Consider the following 18,849-nt stretch of genomic DNA (forward strand, 5'->3'; position numbering starts at 1 on the left):
AGTTTTTCTTTGAATAATAAGGTCCAAGATTTACAATAAATTAAGTTCCTGGTAAAATGTTTTCTCTTAACAACAATAAAGTATGTTCTTAGTGAAAGATGACTTCATTTACGTCAGATTCCATGAGTTATTTACACAATTTTTAATGGTTTAGCAGTTGTAGTATACAACAGCAGTCAAAGTAGGACAAATGATCTCATGTATGGGACAAATTCTGGACCTTTGTCAGTAGGGGTTGGGTCTTTAGAACCACCTGAACCCACCATAGTTAAAGCAATGTGTTTGCTATGCTTGTCTTACTAGATCACTGTCTATTGAGATAATGCAGTTTTCCTTTTCCTTAATGTGTTCAGAATAATGAGAATACTTCCATTATAGTGAAATGTTAGGCCCTGGATCTTGGTTTCTGTCTGTTCCCGCATTCTCTCATTGAATGCAGGACTGATTGTGACTAAGTTCATTTTAATTCAACTTTAACTTTAACTAATGTTACATTTTCAGAAAAGTAATTCAAGTATTATTATTTTAATTTTTAAGTAATGCATTACTTCTTACCTTGAAAAGTAATATTACTTAACTTGCGTTACTTATAATGCATTACCTCAACACTGTTGACTAGTATTATATTTTACAAAGATTAAATTACACGTTACAATAAAGTATTAGTTATATATTTTAAAGAAGCAGGGTTGATGGTCAGAATATAAAGATCAGTTTTCGTTTTTTTTTTTAATAATTAAAAACTAAATCCCCTGACGCTCCACAGTCCATCCTAGTAGGTGGCGGTATAGCCTACATCTATAACTGGGTTACCAGTAGCCATAAAACAGACTAGAAGAAGAGACAGAGGAAGAAGAAGAAGAAGAAGAAGAAGAAGAAGAAGAAGATTAAGAAGCATCTCTGTCGATAACGCTAAACTAGACTTCTCTCAAATATTAATGTTAAAATGTAGTGCGACGGATAACAGCTTTGACCTGCACGCGCTGATACGTGTCATGTGCGTTTTGATTGTTGTAGAAAGAAGTGCCCAAGTCTTACACGTTGGACGGTTTTTATTGCATTATTATAGCTGTTATCATATATAATGATTTTATTGACTGTGTTTTATATAGTCGCTAGATACACCCCCAAATACGAAGGGCATTGAGTGGATATCTACTGCTACTTTGTAAATACACTGTAACACTTGAGCCTCAAATATTAGTTGGATAACATGACTGACCGCTTCAACAATCAATAAGTTACATTTTCTATACATTGTTGAAATTACTTACATCAAGGCATGATTTGTAACGTTACATTTCCGTCAGCGGCGTCGATTATTTTGATTATTGAGAAATTGGCGTCGACACGCTGCTAGCTCAGACGGCGAGCAATTTATTCGGTTGCAAAACATGTAGGGAGAAGATGAGTTTAAGAGTGATTCTTGACGCAGTGTCATTGGGTAGACTACATGCAAAAATCCAGTAGAGTACTAAATGGATAAATAATGTACAACAAGTACAACTGGGAAGTCAGTTTTAAGTTTAGTCAGCGGATTCTTCTGTCTAGCATACTACATAAAAGCACAGGTACGTGTGAATGATTATTTATCTATTACTAACTCCAATACTAATGACATATTTTGGATAGATATCATGTCCTGTTACACAGCAGGGAAATTATTGAGGTAAAGTTGGTTTTAGTGACAACGTGTGACATGTTCCCTGTATTGTTTACCATGGTACTTTCAATATTCGGCCTGAAATCACACGTATGAATGACTTCAAAACAACATTAGCTCCATTTGATTGACTGTGAGCAATGTTGTACTTTGATAGTCACTGGCTGCGAGTTATTCACTATTTAGTATTAACAAAGAATATATTTCTAAAGTTATATTATTAAGGATAAATTCTGAACGTGTGAATATTAAAACAACTTTACCATGACCCTTTAACTACCCCACCAAAAAAAAAAAAAAAAAATGTTTGGATTGCATTTCTTAACTCCTAATGTCACTAGTTTATATACACAATGCACTTTTTTCAACACATCCCATAATTTTTAAAATATCAACTTCTACCAAATGGTTGATTTGTCTATTTATGGTAAAAGTACCAGAATAAATGCATATACTAAGAAAAATCTGAAAATATGAAGTGTAAGAGCAACTTAAGTAAAAAAATATTCAAAATAAAAAACATGTTTGAATACTAAATCACATTTTTTTAAGTATGTCATAAAATATTTCAGATTCTCATTTAACATGTTTTTTTTTCTTTTCTTTTTTTTTTACGGTAAAATCAAAATCAAGTGTAGTAGTGCAACAGGATGTTTGTTATTTTTTTATAGATTTTTTTTTCTTTTGTAAACCAACAATGCTGTGTGTGTAAGCCTTTATTTAAAACACGGCACATGTTTTGCATATAGCTGATCATTTAACCTTCTCCGTTTGTGCTGCTTTTAGAATAACACTTCCGAAACGTGAGCAGGTTGTGTGGTTTCTGTGGGTTGCATTTAAAATGTTCCCTATACCCTTAAATAGTGCACTATTTAAGGGAGCAGCCATTTCTAGTGGTGTCTGAAACGGCATGTCATGATTTTGCAAAGTATGATGTGTTCCTGAATTAACATCTGTGTTGATCCTGGAACATCATTTTTTGAAAATGTAATCCATACCTATTCCTAGGGATGGGTATTGTTTACCGTGATGGGTACAACTTATTGGTTCGATATTTTAACGGTTCTCTTATCTGTAATTTTTGTAGTAAAAAAAAAATTGAACCGAAGTAACAAAATTCTGTAAAATAAAGCAAAACCAATAATTGTAAAAGAAATCAATACATTTTTTCCTGTTAAAGAACGTACAATGGTTTGAAGGAATTTGACCGTTTTTAACCTTTTTTCTTTTGGTAAAAAATTAACATGTTTGCTTTTTCTTGCAGAAGTCGGTGTCTTGGTTTATTGTGCTCCCTGCAGTTAAAAATATCCTCTGAGTTGCAAAATGCAGTTAAATAATCAGATAATCTTTATGATTTTTCATTAACGCATTCACATAAATGAGTCACCGGTGTTTTGGGAGTTAACAACAATAAAATAAGCATTTTATTTTAAATGTTTTAATATTAATAGTTTATTATTAGACTATATTTGTAAATACATTTTCATTGTAACAATGTGTGTGTTTATTAAACTAATAATATTATACTAATTTGGAGAGATCTTATGTGATTGGCAGTGTTATGGGGTTTTGTGCTCTAAGCACCATTGACTGCTAGAGCTCAGACATGTGCGGAGCATGTATGTGTTTGTTTGTTTGTTCGTATGTGGTCACGTGATGTGCGTTTTCTGCAGTATAGTATGGACGGAAAGATCTTTTCAGAAATGCTAAATGAAACGCCAGTGTGGACTTGGATCATTTTCGTTTTAAAATTACATTTTAAAACTAAGACATATTAGTGTAATCAAAAAAGTGTGTGTTTTTTTTTAACGAGCGGGTTGCTGCTGTGACGGGGGCGGGGTGGAGGATCGCTATGACGGCTCAGCATTGTGATCTATCGGTCATCTACGATGGCATTGTCTATCATATCAACCCAACCTTACCCCAAAACCCAAACGTCACAGTGATGTAAAAACAGTCGTTGTATCAAATATTATTTGTTATTTATTAAATTACCCATTAAATTGTATTCTTTAATGTCTACCCCAACCCTAAACCCAACCTTCACAGTTCTGTAAGAATATTATCGATTGTTGTACATTGTCACAAAAATGATGCTATATTAATGTGTGTATCCGCAGCTGTATCCCATCTAGACTTTACCGTATACTTGACATGTCACCATAGAAACTTTAAAATGCAATGGATTCAAAATAACGGTCACAATAAAAAAACTCGTGCAGAAGGGTCAGCTGGAGTATTTAAAAATCACGCGTGAAAAAGTTAAAAAAATGTATTATGTTTTTTAAATAATAAAAACACCATCACATTTATTCTCTCTATTAGATGGTGTTCATAATTCACACTATTTTTAGTGCCTGCAATAACAGTAATTAGCATATTTCTTACTGCAATTGCTGACAGTTGTCTAGCTACCTTAAAATACCTTTCTAAAATTGTACATCATCTTTCAATGTGTTTTTTAAAAATAAAATAGCATAGTTCAATTATATTAAACAATAAGTCAACTATGGAATGATATGTTTAAAGGAAGTCTATCATCACTACTTTAGTCAACTGCAACACACTTCTCATTCATCAGTTTATTGTATGGTTGTAAGTGGTTAAGATATTTAAAGTGCTTCCTCTGTTTCATGCAAATTGTTTTAGTTGAGCTCATCGGTTAATCAGAACTTTGGTGCCATTCTGTTAGATTACCGTTTGATGCACAGCCATATGCTTTCTTTTTCATAGTTTGACATCTGCACTATTTTAGTTGATCAGTTTGTTCTTATTTTCTGCTTTTGGTTTCAGTTCCTCCACACACAAGTGAAGTGAAGATCTCTTATTTTGAGCATAAGTAGTAAACCGAGGACTTGGTGTTGAGGAACCATGAGGAGAGTCATGAAACAATCCAGCTGTTATTTCAGGTAAATTGTAGACCCAAGGTTAATGTCTTTTTTTCTTAATGCTAATGTTTTAATTGAAGTAACTTATCCTTTTTTCCCTAGCAAACGGACGATGATTCTTCTTCTGAGCTTGGCTTTGATGTCACTGGCGTTTTTAAAGCTGCCTTCCTTTCATACGGAACTAAAACCTGTGGAAGTGCCTGTAGACAACAAATTCAGAAAGGTAAGTCGTCTTTTCATGACATTTTTACAGGAGTTCTCACATCAATGGGGTATATTCACAGCTATGCACACTGCCAAATGACAAAAGCGCAGTATTATAAGTTGAGAGCGCATTCATATAATACGAAAGAGCGAATATTTTTGCTCACGCGCTGGTTTCCTCTGTTCGTGGACAAAACTGCTCGCGAGCTCTCAAAACACTGGCTGCTCGCGTACAAATTATCTGCTCTCGCTCCATCGGATGATGCGGACTCACAATTTTTGTGTCTTGTGTTTCCTCTTCCTTTCGTGCTTTTGCTCTCCAGAGATCCTTCTGTTAAATTGGTTATTTCAAGAATGTTGATGTGGTTTGTATATATTGCTAGACTATTTATTAACAATACACAAAATCTAAAAGGTTAAGATAAATTCTATAATAAATTCTAGTGGTTTTGAGTGTTGGGTATACTGCCTGTTTTAGGCTAGTTTTATTTACAACTTGTTAATAAAGGCTTCACCATACTGTAGTATTAACAATAGTGAACCGATAAAATGAAATACAGTGTAGTTACAGTAAAGTGTGGTGAATTGTAGAATAATAAACCCTATATTGTAAAAAAAAAAAAAAATACAGTTTGTTTATATTACACTTGTTGTGTTACCATTGCAACTATAGTATTACCACAACAGAGTAATTGAAGTACTTCACCATAGTACTGTTCATAACACTGTACATGGCAATATACTTGTTTAGTGGCCCTGTGGAACAGCTTTTCCTCAAAATTTAGAGGATGACAATCTTATCAATGTGGAAGAGAGCAGAGACTAGTTCCCTTTATTTTAGTTGCCTTGATAAAATGGGATTGATAGTGAGATTTATTTGAAGAGTGAATAGTGCAGTAGGCTATAATACCTAATCAAAGTTTCCCCTATTTTCTATCACAATTACATTTCTGCTTGCATTAGTTTTATTTAAATGTTTTTTTATTAGTATGGTGCACCTTTTGGATGTTTAATAAATGTTTTTAAATTAAAACTGTTCTCTGGATCTTTAAGGGATTGAAACTGGAAATATCTCATCATATAACCTACAGCCAAAAATGTATGGTTTATTAGTTTAAAATGTAATATGTAAGTCTATTTTAGTATTTTGGTTATTGATAATAAAGTGTACTAATATAAATCTTATCAAAAAGCACGAAAGGAATAAGGAACACAAGACACATTGAGTCTGCATATAATCTCACTGAGCGAGCAGTGAACTGAGAGCGCGCAAGAAAATTGAGCAACGGATTATATTTGAGAGCTCGCACACAGTTTTGTCCACGAAGAGAGAAAATCTGTGCACGAGCAAAGAGATTCGCTCGGTCGTATTACATGAATGCACTCTTGACTTGAAGTACTGCACTTAGGACATTTGTCGGTAAAATTACGCCATAGCGGAGCTCACAGAATTTTTTTAAACTCAGGTGAACAGTTCACATGGCCCAGCATTTGATTTGAGTTGAATATGAAATGCTTTGAAGAGATTTTGTCTGAAACCGTACGACTGTACAGACATCTTTTTGATCAGTCCATGCGTGTTCATAGGGAGAACCAGATGGCCAATAATTCTTGGCAAGAAATTGAAACAGCAGTGGGAAAGGAGGAAAGTTTTTATAAAAGTTTGGGGAAAACCTGAGGGATAAGTTTGTTAAAACAAAAAAAAAGAAGCCCCAAAACATCTTCAATGATATTAATGATATGACCTAGTTCTGGTAACTTCCTACTTCTCTGTTTATCCGTATGATTTTACAGTCCCTTGACCGCCCTCTGTCATTTTAAAAAAATATCTCAATGGCAAATGCGTCAAGTTTAAAAGCCTCCTTCGTTTCGCCTGGTGCGCTATGTGGCACCTGGCGAAAGTATAAAATTAGCATTAGGATGTTTGTTTGTTTGCTTTTTCTGTAGTTCAATGGAGCATCTATCCTGTCTTTAGTGCTGTTCAATTTGAATACATTTATTTTACCACTAATTTCGTGATTTTTGCATTTCTCTTTGTGTATGCGTGTTTTTGATATTGTGATAGGTCTTACATTTAATACTTAATGGTCTTAAAAAGGTCTTAAAGTCTTAAATTTGACATTATGCTATCTGCAGAAACCCTGTCAAATCGGCGTAATCAGAGAATTGAACTGAAAACGGACAGGAAGTGCATTTTGAATTTTAATTTTAGATTAGAAGGCACAGATGAATTGTTTACCACAAAACTAGCAATGCAAGCTAACAAAATTATATGGTTAGTTTTGATTTAATGTGTACTTTAAGTGTTACAATTTGGGATTCATTTTATAATGTACACTGCATAAAACTGTGAATCGAAAACTGAACCAATAACACTTACTGCAGCAACACTGCTGGTGGTTGCTCAGAAAATTTGCCATTGTCACTTCCTGTTGTCACATTTATGTGATGTTTTTACAGTGGTGAAAGAGACACCGCAGAGATGTCTGTATGTGCATTCACACGTCTTAGATGCTTATTAAAATCATTTGCACATAAGCGCAGAAAAATTATGATACATTGTGCAGTACCCCATAAAATAAGATTTGTTAGTTTAGATTTGAATGGGCCTTTTCATAATCAAAATATTTGACTTTTATTTAAAATTAAATTAGTTTAAATTGTCATTTAAATGTATGTGTTTAAACAGTAGGGTTTTTTTCTTTTTAAAATCATTTTAGATTTTTAAACAAATGTTTTTATTTGTTTTGATGGAATATCAGGGTTATACCACCAAGCATTAGTTTCTAAACTTTGGTTTTTGTGTGGTTCAAAAATAAATATAAAGTAGTGCTGCACAATTTTGGCTAAAATAAGAATCACAATTTTTTTGCTTAAAATAAGGATCACGATTTTCTTACGATTTGATAAATGTAAAATAAAGATTAATATGAGTAAGCTATTATTATTGTTATTTCTCAAACATATGGTAAAACAACAATAATACTATTATTATGTGTATGTATACTGTTGGTTAAAATGCTAAATTTTAAAATATACTTTGAATGGTGGGCTTGAACAGACTTTAAATTCAGTCTTGGACTGGTCATTAATGCACAGTAAAGGGATGATTCCTAATTCTGATGTTGAATTGTTGTGTTTGAGATATAGGCTTGCCATCTGTCATTGACAACATTATTAGACCCTTTTATTCACTGGTAAAATCAAACATTTTTCATTATCAGATTCCCTCTTGCATTATATTTAACATTGTATAGGCTAGAGTAGTTATACTGACACTGTTAAACATTTATTTTCATGCACAACACTTTGTGTTCACTATGAAAGAAAAACATTATAAATGCTTATCGCAATCATAACTCTAAAATGTGATATGATTGTTTAAATGATGTGCTCGCTTTCGGTTACATTTTCACTGCTAATGGCCCGTTTCCACTGAATGGTACGGCACGGGTCATCTTGATCAGGCTTGCGCTTCCACTGCTAAAAGGGCACCAATAATACCCTTTTGGTGGGCATGGTGTACGAAAGAGTTTTAGTCAACATCATTTTCGCTTGAGAAAATATCTACAGTAAAGTTGTACGGTCAGGGTTCAACGCTAAGGATTTTTTCTACTGGCCCGATTGGGCCAGTGGTTCTGCTTTTTACTTGCCCTGCCAAAATTTTCACTGGCCCCACCAAAAAAAAAAAAAAGAAGTTATTAGCCCCTTTAACACATACAGACCTTTCCGGAAAATTGGGAAAGGTTGTATGTGTGAACAGGCCCTTTTTGAAAATACCGGTAAATTCGTTCTGGCTATTTTCCAGAAAGAGAAGTTGTAACATTATCGGCAATTTGCCGGAATGCTGCGCTGTGTGAATGCAGAAGGAAGATTGCCGTAATAAGCGCGTGCACGTCTAGAACGTGCTGATGTGAGACGTCTGCTTAAGCCAATCACAACAGTCAGACGCATTCACGTCCGCGCGGTTTGTGAGAATAAAAGCCTGTTAATATTTTGAAAGACACATTTAGCTGCTAGAAGTTAGTCAGATCACGTTTATATGTTCTTCTTTATGCCAACTGTGTAAAATAATCATCGATGAGATGCTTATGATAAGCCGTTGTTTGTTTACCTTCAAGCTTTGCGTGTGCCTGTAAAACAGCCCGTGAGCGCCTGCACACGCACATATTATGAACATCTCGACATGCGAAAGTGATCCTGCGAAAGTTGTTCACAATATTGATCATCCAGAGTTTGTAATTTAGTCAAATGTTTACAAATACAAGCGCAGCCGTTTAAAGCTCATTTGTGGTGATTGATTTTTACCGGTATTTTGGAATGGATGTGTGAATGCTCTTTTTCAGAAAATTTCCGTAACGTCCTCGCCTGTGTGAACAGCGCTTTTGTGAATATACCGGTAAAGTCGTTCCGGAAATTTTCCAGATATTTACCGGTATCACTGTGTGAAAGGGGCTAATAGCTATTTGACTGTGTGTGTGTGTGTGTGTGTGTGTGTGTGTGTGTGTGTGTGTGTGTGTGTGTGTGCGTGTGCGTGTGCGTGTGCGTGTGGTTATGGTAATTAGGCAAGTTATTGTATAACGATGGTTTTTTCAGTAGACAGTCTGAAAAACAATTAGCTTAAGGGGCTAATAAATTTGACCCTAAAATGGTTCATAAAAAATTAAAAACTGCTTTTATTCTAACCAAAATAAAACAAATAAGACTTTGTTCAGAGGAAAAAAATATTATCAGACATACTATCAACATTTCCTTGCTCTGTTAAACATCATTTAGGAAATATTTTAAAAAGAAAAAAAACAACAAAGGGGGCTAATAACTCTGACTATATATATATATATATATATATATATATATATATATATATATACAGTTGCAGTAATTTTTAAATGTTTTTAAGGAAAATTATTCAGTTCATCAAGGCTACATTTATTAAATGTAAAAAATTTTAAATTGTTACATATTTATCAAGTTTAAATAACTGCTTTGTTATTGTATGTAGTTTCAAATCAAATTGTTACTCCAGAAATTATTGCTTTTATTACTATTACCATTAATAAATATAATAATAGTTAATATTAGTGATTTCTGAAGGATCATGTGACTTGAGTAATGAAGCTGAAATTCCATCTTTAAAATAACTGGAATAAATGAATAAATTAAATGATAAAGTACTTTTGAACAGTTATTTAGTGCAACATTTCACAATTTGTATTTATGATGAAATAATTGCAGCCTTGGTGAGCAGAAGAAGCTTATTTTAACATATTTAGCAATCATACTGACCCCAAACTTTTGACAAGTTGTGTATAGAAGCGAAAATGTGCACTTTAATTTTAACAACCCACAGACATAGTCACCAAATACAAATCAGAGAGGTCAGACTTTCTTATACAGAGCCTCATTTCAATTGTCAGGTTTTGTAAAATCTATTTATTGAATTAATCAATCTATTAAAGAAACGTTGGCTAGAATTCTGCATTTTAGGCTTAAATTATAGAGACATGCTGATCAATGTTGATCTTTCGAGCTGTCAGTGCAGAAACGAACAAAACAACTGGCCTAACACAACATGTTATACGATTAAAATATGGAAAAAATGATCAGATAGTAATGTCGGTCATTTTTCCTAACGGATAAACCGAGATCAGGCTGGATAAACGGCTCTCGGTAATATTTCAGCATGCTTTCACTTTCGCATTTACCGGTAAGAATGACATCTCGCCCTGCTCATCATTCTCTCTTCATATAGCCGTATATATGGCTATTACACAATCATAATACACTGTGATATAGCCTGGGTCGTTAGTTCGTTGCATTGTTTTGTTTTCTCACTACAATCGATCCGCTCAGTAGGGCAGAGACCGTCTCATTCAGGCGATCTCGGACTGATTGATTTGGCGCGGATGCGAGCGCAACTGCTGGATATATGCCAAACAAACCGCGCTAACGGGGAAAACGAGACAGGTTCTGAAACAAACGTCTATGTGTGAAAGCACTGTAAGATTGTATTTGCACACAATTGACAGACAGTCGCAGCATGCAGCTCTGGCTCGATGTGGCAGGCAACAAGACAGCACTGGCCCGATCGGGCCAGAAACATTCTATACACTGGCCCGAGCGTCTCGTACGCTGGCCCTGGGCCATCGGGCAGTCCTTATTGTCGAGCCCTGACAGTGTCGCTCACATATCATATGAGAAGCACTTCACACAAAACAGATGCTTTATACACATAAATAACTTTTCTATGAACATGAGTTGATTATAACTGCAAATCAATGACAGTGCGAAATAGTCTACTGTAACATCTGCAATTACAAAAAAAATAAATAAATGCAACATATATGAACACATTCAGCAGCACATGTAACCTTTGTTAGAGTAATTCCATCATTCTGTATAGTCATCATAATGGTCCAAAAGGTGATAATAGTAGTTAAACAAGGCAGTTTGTTCATGTTTGCTGAAAAAATATTGTGCTCCTTTTTTTACGACTTCTCCTTTTTTTTTTTCGCACTTCACTCTCGCGTTAGTCAGTTTCTGATAGGATAGGGTTTCAAAAGCACGTCAATATTTAAGCGCATGTTATTATCATCAGCTCAAGAGGTTTGTTAGTTCAAATATAGATGCGCGGCAATTCAGGCTGGCTCATGAAAAAACGAAGGGGCACAGGGTAAAGCTGCTCTTCTTTTTGGCTTTGTGGCTGTTCATCAAGACTACGACGAGGTTTGTTTGAGCCCGGGTCGACCATGGCTCAGTATTATATGTATATATAATTCCTCTGTAATCTCTCAGCTGTGTATTTTAAACATTTATTATGTGTTTTTTATTTTCATTCTGGCTTGTTGCGTAAGCGAATGACGTATCTCTGTACACCAATAGCGTTCAGCTGCGCCTCTAGCTCTGCCTTTTGGTACCCTTTCTCATGTTTGGTACCCTTTCGAAAGGGTGCCGAAAAAGTGGTACAGTACGTTTAGGTTTGGTACACCTTTTGATAGTGGAAACGACCATAAAAAGCGTACCAAACCAAACCGTACCATACCACTCAGTGGAAACGGAACATAATACAATAAACCATTTTAAAAGTTGTAACAGTCTTTCAGGTAGAATCTAAAAAAAAAGTAGTGCCTGTTGAAATTTTATTTATTTATTTTTAATCACTGCATGTTTCACTTGCAGCGTGTCCATTCTCATGTCCGAGAGATACTAGACAAAGAATGCAGACCTTCCTTTGCCCGGCAGAGAATGGTGACTGAACATCATGGCTCCACACCAACAATAGATCCTTTTTTGAACAAGAACATGAAGTTAGATGAACAAATATTCCAGTATCCTCCACCCTTTGGGTTCCTGGACATGAAGAACAAGCTTGAGGAAATCCTAAACCTCTTACCAGTTTCTTCTGAACAGAGGCTTGGGGAGCGAGATTGTCGACGCTGTGTAGTGGTTGGGAATGGAGGGATACTGAAAGGATTAGGACTCGGACATCTACTTAATCGTTTCGATATTATCATCAGGTAAGAATGTGCTCCTCCTAATCTGTGATTTATATATTGCTCTGAAATGGCAAAGAGGAAAATCATTTCTACCGTTAACAATAACTAAGTGAATTCTGAATATGAATGCAAACAGAGTTTAAAGTGCAAGCTTTTAAAATATGTTTAAAATATATGTAATTATTACCAGAACACAGGGCTTTGTGAGAAGTCATGCTCTTGTATTACATTACTTTTTACTTTTGCTAATTAGTTGACAACAAAACGAACAATGGCAAACTGCAGTATAGTACAACAATAGCTATGTTTCCATCCAAAAATGTGAATTTAATGTATGCACAAAACTGGAAAATTGCATAAAAAATGTGCAGATGAAGCAGCGTTTCCATCCAATTTGCTGTGGTAGGAGAAGCTCCGTAAATCTTCTCTTCTTTTAATAAATGACCTGCACCTCAGAAGACAATGCCGACACACAATAAACGCATGTTAGTGTTTGAAGGCGTGAGACGCGGAACACAGAGGCTCTTGACAATTCTGGAGGTAATTGGGGACAGGCACCAAAGCTGATGTGCACCTATTTTATCTGTTCCAGAACTTATTATTCTCCCGGCTTCTTCTTACTCTTCTTTATCTTCCGCTCTGGGAGTCTATGGCAGCCCTATGAACATTTTGCAGCATTTGCGCAAACTCTGCAACACTGCTAGAAGACAGTCTGATCTGCAACTACAACAAATTTAGAGTCTCTAACTTAAACTCTCCAGTGCCACCACTTGTCCGAAGTTTCTCTTATGTTTATCGTTATAACTTTTGAACCCAATGGGCTACAATCAAAATAATTTTTTCCTCTGATTGCTTGGCTCAAGCCAATTCAAACGCATCATATAATGTCATTTTCCATTATGAATTTTGTCCTAGGTTGTTTTTTTGGATTTTCACCAAAATTGAATCACATGACCCACAGACCGTGCTGACCAAAAGTTATGGAATTAAAGTGGATTAGATGAACCATTTTGATTAATTTGCAAACAAATTTAACATAGAGCTTGCAAAAATTTACTTGATATGTTATCTTTGGAACGCATTTACGTATTCACACTTACCTTAATGTGTGTTATCACAACCATGGTCTAATGATGAAGGAAGCGACGTGTGCTTCTAGATGCAATTTATGACTGATTTACAAATTACCTGGTTCTGTGATACATCAGCCTTCCTGGATCCAAAATAACTTCATCCCACACCACAGATGTTGGCTTTTTTGGCACCAAGTCAAATGTTTTTCAGTCTCATGTTCTTGCACTGTTTAGGCGCGCTGCTTTATGATTGGTTCAAATACCGTCCTAGGGGGAAATACGGGTTGTAAAGTGATTTTTAGAAATCATACATGTCCAAATCCCAATTTCGATATGATTTTAATCAATTGCACAGCCCTACCTATTACCATTCACTGTCATTATATGAATCACCATACATCATGGATTGAGTTAAAAAATCTTCTATAATGTTTCACTGAAGAAAAATCACCTACATCATACATGACCTGTGAGTGAGTAAACCAACAGGAGATTTTCATTTTTGTATGAACTAAACCTTTAACATGTTTTTGCATTACTTATTTTGTCCACAAGATGTCAACACTGAACCATTCTTTCACTTGAAAAAGAAGCGAAAAAAAACAAAATACTGAACTAGGCAAATAGGTTTGTGTTGGCAAATGCATGTTTAAGGGCATTACAAGATATCTACAAATCTCACAAAGGCATTAACCTTTAATATGTAATGAAAATGCTCATTGAAGAGCCTATGACTGGGTACATGCTTTAGTCTCTATTAGGGTCGGAGTTTCTCAAATGTTTTATTGCATATGTTTGAGAGCGCAGAGGAAACTTCTTGGCTATTTCTGTGCAGACTGAACAGTGGTCCTCTTCAAGACTTCAGTGCAGATGTTGGGAACCGCACCACTATCAGAATGAGCTACCCTGAAAGCTGCCCGAAGGTCTGGGAAGATACGGATCCAGACCTCAAATATGTGGCTGTGATATTCAAGTCTGTAGACTTCCACTGGCTTCGTGCAATGATCAGCAGGACACCAGTTGTGAGTGCTCATTAAAATTGATTGATTTATACCAAAAGAGATGATTCTGAGACTTGTTTAGTGCTGTGTGCATCAATATCAAATGCAACATCGTCTTTCAGTCGCTGTGGGACAGGCTGTTTTTCTGGCAGAACGTGCCAATGAGCGTTCCAGTCAAGACCTCCCAGTTTCATCTCCTGAATCCCCAGATTATCCGTGAGATGGCGTTGGATCTGCTTAATTATCCCGAGCCTAAAAAGCGGCTCTGGAGCTGGGACCAGGTCAGTTCCTTTTTGCTCTGTTTTATTGGCTAAAGCCCCGGTCAGATCTCACGATTTTTATTGTCTGTTACGAAAGTCACTGTCAGATTATGCAATTTATTTATTTATTTATTTATTTATTCTCCTTGATAAAATCTTGACTTGTCATGAGTAACACATGTGCCGGACTACACATTCCTTCACGATTAGTCATCCCGTGACATCTACATTGATAATAACTACAATATGTAAGGGCATTAGTTACCATGGATGGGATCAAGCTTATGATTCCTTTTTAATATTAAGATACTTTCTTTGAAATCTAAAGAAAATTTTTCTGCCATGGGTTTCTTATTAAACACTACGTCTGAACTTCCCGCAAATGAGCTGAGAAAATGAGAGCATATAAGCAGCAGCAAGGGAAAATCAGATGCTTAAGACATAAAATAATGTTGATAAAATAGTGACATAAAAAATTAGCAAATATATACCTGAGATTTGTGATACAATCACATTGAACCATTTGTTAAATCCTTATTTTTTAATAGTTAAAAATAATAGTCAAATTAATTGAGTAGTGGAGGGGCATAAACGTCAGTGTTGCTAACTATTTCCAATGAAAAGAAGCTAAATGTTGCCAGATGATGTCACACACTAATTTGTATATCAATGACATCATCACTTAGTATCTGACAAGTGTAAAGCCTGGTTTATACTGCTGCGTCAAGTGACCGGCGTAACCAACGGTGCATGCAACGCGCGGAGCTGTGCATTTATACTTCTGCGCGCTGTCTCTGTTGGCCTGCATTAACACTTCCAAAACGCTAGTTGGCAGTGAGGTGTTAATGTGTCTCTGTGTCGAGTTTCTTCGCTGGTGTTTTGTTTCTAGGTTCTTTCTGAATGCTCATTTTGAGGCAGGAACTGGCGAGCATGCAACAACTTTAACTATGAGGTAAACGCTAAACTTTCCATCCGGAGCTCCTTCAAGGGACTCCACACTTGTAAACAATCGCTCCAGCGGGCTCACGCGGCTCTCGGTCCCGCCCTCACTCGTCAGTGCTACCAAGCCAACCAATCACAGAGCTTGCGCTACATGTCGTTAAAAAAATAAATTTTTTGAGAGGTGCACATCAGCTACAGCCACGGCGTAGGGCTATGCGTCGACGCTTGACGCTGAAGTATAAATCAGCCTTAAGCCCATCATGTCTCTACACTCTGAGGCGCCGTGTATTATAATACATTATATTAAAACATTACATCCAGATGCACAGTAAATAGGTTCTTACTAACATATTACTTTGCGTGAGGATGTCATTGCATAATCACATCTCAAAATTACATCTTCATGTTGTTTACAAATAATTGTTTTCTCAAATTGACTGGCCATCTCAGCAAAAACATTATTTGAAATGTGTCCATTAAGATTTGTATGAAAAATATAGTTGACTATTTGCAAAAGTAAAACAAACACTTATTTTGAAAAATAACACTGATAATGAACAGTTACATTATTTTAAACAATCACAGCTTGTGTACTTACTCTTTTTTTTTTACTTGTGAGATTTACACATTTGTGAAAGTGACAACACATGTAAAAGTATACAAAAAGTGACAACACATTTGTGAAAGTATATTGATGCAAGTGCTCATTTTGGGATCACATCTTGGTTTTGTTCTGTTGATATGTAATTTCAAATATTTGTAGTTTGGAACAGATGGAAATATGATTGATATTAGCATGACTACTATGGCGACGGCTTAAATGGAGCAGTGCTTATATCTAGTGAAAAAAGAAAAAGACAGCTGGGAAACATCCTGCTTTGTATTTTTGTAGGAAACAGTTTAGATTTGTTTAGGGTAAGAGGTGTGTGAGTTATTGCCTATGACTGGAATATCGAAAACAAAACCAACTTATCTCCGCTCCTTTAGCGCCCCTCACAGAGCTTGATCAACGCTGGCATTTCACTTGGGTTTTAGGAATTCCACCGCCCTGTCCAAGCTTTAAGGATACCAGGTGTCAGATTTGCACAATCCATATGCACAACGCTTAGGCCTGCTTCCCTCGCTTAAAAGCTTGACAGAGCCCCTACATAGGCATAGCCCTACACCATGGCCGTCGGCGTCGCTGACGTGCACCTCTCAAAAAATGTAACTACACGTCGCAACGACGCGTAGCGCAAGCTCTGTGATTGGTTGGCTTGGAAGCGCTGACGAGTCTGGGAGGGACCGAGAGCCGCGCGAATGGTTCGAGCCCGATGGAGTGATTGTTTACAAGTGTGAAGTAGCTCCGGATGGAAAGTTTTGTTTTGTGTTTACCTCATAGTTAAAGTTGTTGCACGTCCGCCGGTTCCTGCCTCAAAATGAGCGACTTTGAGCCACTTGTACATTCAGGAAGTGTTCAGGAAAAGCAAAACACCAGCGAAGAAACTCAACACAGAGGAGCATTAACACCTCACTGCCAACTAGCGTTTCGGAAGTGTTAATGCAGACCAACAGAGACAGCGCGCAGAAGTATAAATGCACAGCTACGCGCGTTGCATGCGCCGTGGGTTACGCTGGTAACTTGACGCGGAAGTATAAACCAGGCTTTAGCCATGATTGGTGGGTGTCGGTTTTTGGGTGTGGCTTAGCAAAAGGTCAATTGAATCTTGTCACGACACCCATTTGTCGTTTGCGAATCCCTACGACACCCTACGTCAAGGAAATTGTGTCAAAATCGTGACCGGGGCTTAAGAGAGACATTTTAATTCATTTCTCACCTTTGTTTTTTCTTTCCAGAACATCCCTACATTAGGGCTTACAGCTCTCAATCTGGCAACATACATATGTGACGAGGTGAGCCTAGCAGGCTTTGGCTATAACCTCAGCCAGAAAGAGGCTCCTCTTCATTACTATGACAGCGTTCCCATGACAACCATTTTAAAGGAAGCCATGCACAATGTACAGAAAGAGACTGTTTTTCTCAAACGTTTGGTAGCCTCAGGCAGTATTACGGACCTCACAGGTGGGATACACTGCAGCTTCTGTTGAAACCAAATGGCCCCTGCATTACCAAACACCATTGTGGGCCAGATTTTCACAGGAGCCTGAAAGGAATGAAGTTTTATAGTGAAACACTGCTAATGCAGCACTACTGAGTATTTTACTAACCCTGAAACTGTGATAATGCTGTGGTCTTAATCAAATTAAATCAAGTTTTAATGTGAGTTTTAAAGGGGTAGTTCACCTAAAATGAATGTGTACTCAGTATTAACTCTGCCTCAAGTGGTTCCAAACCTTTATGAGTTTCTTATATCTACTGAACATAAATGAAGTACTAAATATTAAAGTATGTTGGTTATGGGTAGCCATTTACATCCATAGTAAATAACGAAACAAAGTAGAACAGACCGAGGGTGAGTAAAGGATGACCGAATATTCATTATTGGGTGAACTATCTAATTTAAGTCTTTAGTTTTAAAATGTTCTTTGCCAAATCAACAATTTTAATAAAAACCTACTGCTTTTTAATATCTCAACATGCCAAATATAGCAATTTGTCAATGACAATAATGCAATAAGTCACTGCAATATGTGTATCGTCTCAACAGATAGAGCAGTTATTGTTAAACACACTGAAGAGCTAAATAATTATGCTGTGTCCTTCATGTGAGGTGCAACAAGCTTCCCCACGCTACATTTGGCATGTATGAAATAGCTGAGAACTTTGATGTATAATTTGTGTTGTGCATCCAGACTGATAACACTCGGATTTATTCAAGATGTTCCTAAAGAAATGTCTGTGATGGGCTTAAACTGTCAGAACTAAACTGACAATGCTTCTTGAGGAGTTGTGAAAATCTTACAAAGGATAGTTTTCACAAAGCAGTTTTATAAAAAGCCACACATTAGCATTTTACTGATATTTAAGACAAGGCACAGTGTTACTTCTCGCAATAATCTTGCTCTTAATGGATTTAAAGTATTAGTGTCCTTTTATTCAGTTGTGTGCAAATAAATGCAATAAAAAAATAACGAAAAACTGTGTGTGTGTATTCACTTTAATTGTGGGCTACTGCCGGTATTACTGGTCATCAAGCATTCTACTGTAGGGGAACCAACAGCTTTAACCCAAAAATGAGCAGTCTGTCTGATGATGAAGAGCCACAGATTCGTTTAAAAGGAAAGTTTACTGAAGATAATTTGCTGTTTCGTCAGCAGAAGCCAGCTTCAATACTTGAAAAACGTTTGTGTGCTGCTCTGGTTACAATCTTAAAACATCAAC

General features: G+C 36.3%; 1 protein-coding gene across 5 annotated transcripts; it reads left to right on the forward strand.

The window, feature by feature from the left end:
• The first annotated feature begins 828 nt into the window (after nucleotides 1-828).
• Nucleotides 829-18,606, forward strand: st3gal5 (ST3 beta-galactoside alpha-2,3-sialyltransferase 5). 5 transcript variants are annotated; one of them, XM_073921283.1, is made up of 8 exons: nucleotides 829-1,571; nucleotides 4,457-4,572; nucleotides 4,654-4,774; nucleotides 11,935-12,003; nucleotides 12,166-12,272; nucleotides 14,160-14,346; nucleotides 14,448-14,606; nucleotides 17,364-18,606. In XM_073921283.1, exons 2-8 carry the CDS (start codon nucleotides 4,535-4,537, stop codon nucleotides 17,613-17,615), a joined length of 933 nt encoding a protein of 310 aa, XP_073777384.1. In that variant the 5' UTR covers nucleotides 829-1,571; nucleotides 4,457-4,534; the 3' UTR covers nucleotides 17,616-18,606.
• The last annotated feature ends 243 nt before the right edge of the window (nucleotides 18,607-18,849 follow it).

This window comes from Danio rerio, chromosome 14 (genome assembly GCF_049306965.1).
Source record: "Danio rerio strain Tuebingen ecotype United States chromosome 14, GRCz12tu, whole genome shotgun sequence".
NCBI classification, from domain to species: Eukaryota; Metazoa; Chordata; class Actinopteri; order Cypriniformes; family Danionidae; genus Danio; species Danio rerio.

Excerpts from the sequence above, each read along its gene's own strand:
- st3gal5 (XM_005157139.6), top strand. The coding sequence starts at position 4,535 with ATGAGGAGAGTCATGAAACAATCCAGCTGTTATTTCAG. Across the intron at positions 14,347-14,447 it reads TGATCAGCAGGACACCAGTT|TCGCTGTGGGACAGGCTGTT; the intron begins GTGAGTGCTCAT and ends ATCGTCTTTCAG. Across the intron at positions 14,607-17,363 it reads GGCTCTGGAGCTGGGACCAG|AACATCCCTACATTAGGGCT; the intron begins GTCAGTTCCTTT and ends TTTTCTTTCCAG.